This window comes from Mandrillus leucophaeus, unplaced genomic scaffold (genome assembly GCF_000951045.1).
Source record: "Mandrillus leucophaeus isolate KB7577 unplaced genomic scaffold, Mleu.le_1.0 Scaffold148, whole genome shotgun sequence".
In the NCBI taxonomy this organism is placed as follows: domain Eukaryota; kingdom Metazoa; phylum Chordata; class Mammalia; order Primates; family Cercopithecidae; genus Mandrillus; species Mandrillus leucophaeus.
In genome coordinates, this window is record NW_012101454.1 from 814,232 (window position 1) to 815,975 (window position 1,744).

General features: G+C 33.0%; 1 protein-coding gene across 1 annotated transcript in view; it reads left to right on the top strand.

Annotated features, from left to right (window-relative positions):
• The window catches only part of CASD1 (CAS1 domain containing 1), a 47,833-nt gene that overhangs the window by 31,546 nt on the left and 14,543 nt on the right, over positions 1 to 1,744 (top strand). The window contains exon 12 of the mRNA XM_011974673.1: positions 1,038 to 1,139. Coding sequence (XP_011830063.1) covers positions 1,038 to 1,139 — 102 coding nt within the window. The remainder of the gene's footprint in view (positions 1 to 1,037; positions 1,140 to 1,744) is intronic.

Here is a 1,744-nt window from a genome sequence, read left to right on the forward strand (position 1 = left end):
AAAAAAAAAAAAAAGAAAAAAAATCCTTAATTTTCTGAGACATAGATTTTGATAGAACTTATTTTTAATATGGTATGTGCATTTTAAATTCTGTGGCTAAATGGAGACGGTTGCATTTTATTAAAATAATATTATAAAGTTCTTCTGACCTAAAGACTCAACATTATCTAAAATACAATATTATTTTCATCTTTTTTCTTTGTTTTTTAATAGCCTCTTTAAAAATCATGATGTTACACTTTTTATGCCGTAGCATTAGGTCTAATAATGGAGCTTTCCTTGATAGAGAGTTCATTGTGATTATTCTGAAAATTGAGGGTTTTGTTCTCTTCTTTGAAAGACTTCGTTAATGTTCAGGAATGTACCCAAGACTTCTGCCCCTTCATTCCCCGATTTTCCAACCTGTCAGATTCATAAGAGGGTACTATTCACTAACTTTACCAGAGTAAAACTGTAAACTTTGTTTCAAAGGCTGGTAATGGCATTTGGGTATGGTTGATTGAGTAAGGTGACTAATTCAGAGGACTCTTTTAACTCAAATAGTTAATTATAGATTATTGAGGACATTTGGAGAATGATAACTATATTTTAACTTTAACAGTTGTTATTTGGGATATTGATACCACATTGGCTGAAATATTTTGTATTTTTCTGTTTGATTAGTAAATACTATCATTTTGTTTGTGAGATTAAAAACCTTATATAGAATGATTTTCTAATTACCAGGTTTTCTGATTTGGGGGCTTAAGAAAATTTTACGCTCTCAGTAGCCTTTCATGTGAAATGAAAATAAGTTTACCAAGTTTTAAGTCATCTTTCTTGGTCATTGAAAGATAAATTTATTTTCAAATTTTAAAAATTTCATTTGAAATACATTTCAAATGAAGTGATATTTTCAAATGAAATAAAACAAAATTTTAACATTGTGAATTACTCTTATGTAATCCAAACTTTAGAAAACTATAATTTATAATAGAATTGCAAAGCAAATATTGACTTGTGCCATCTTAATTTATTTTCTGGATTCCTTTTCTCAGGGTGCATTTGAGAAGATCTTTTCTCTTTGGCCATTGTCCAAGTGTTTTGAACTGAAAGGGAATGTATATGAATGGTGGTTCAGATGGAGGTTAGACCGTTATGTATGTATTTACTTTGTGATATTTTGTCATTTCAAATCATACTGTTGGAAAATGATGTGGAAATTTTTGATCTATCTATACTTAGTTTCAGAATAAAGAAAGATGTTGATTTAGTAAATCAAAACAGTCCACTACCCCTTGCACTCGTTTCTTCACAGCAGTGAAAGAGTATGCATGTGTATATATATCTGCTGGGAAATATTATTTTAAAATGTTATCTATAATGTGGCCTGTCTGACTTATAATTTTGATTTGTAGGTGACCTGTTGTATATATGCTTCAGCCATTCAAAACAATATTTATTGAGTTTCAATACGTGCCCTAGATGTTGATGCCATGAAGTATACATTAGAGAAAGAAAGAAGACATCCCAACCGGCTTCTAAGCTTTAAGAATCTAGTTTAGGCCGGGCACGGTGGCTCAAACCTGTAATCCCAGCACTTTGGGAGGCCAAGGCGGGTGGATCACGAGGTCAGGAGATCGAGACCATCCTGGCTAACACGGTGAAACCCCGTCTTTACTAAAAATACAAAAAAACTAGCCGGGCGAGGTAGCGGGTGCCTGTAGTCCCAGCTACTCGGGAGGCTGAGGCAGGAGAATGGCGT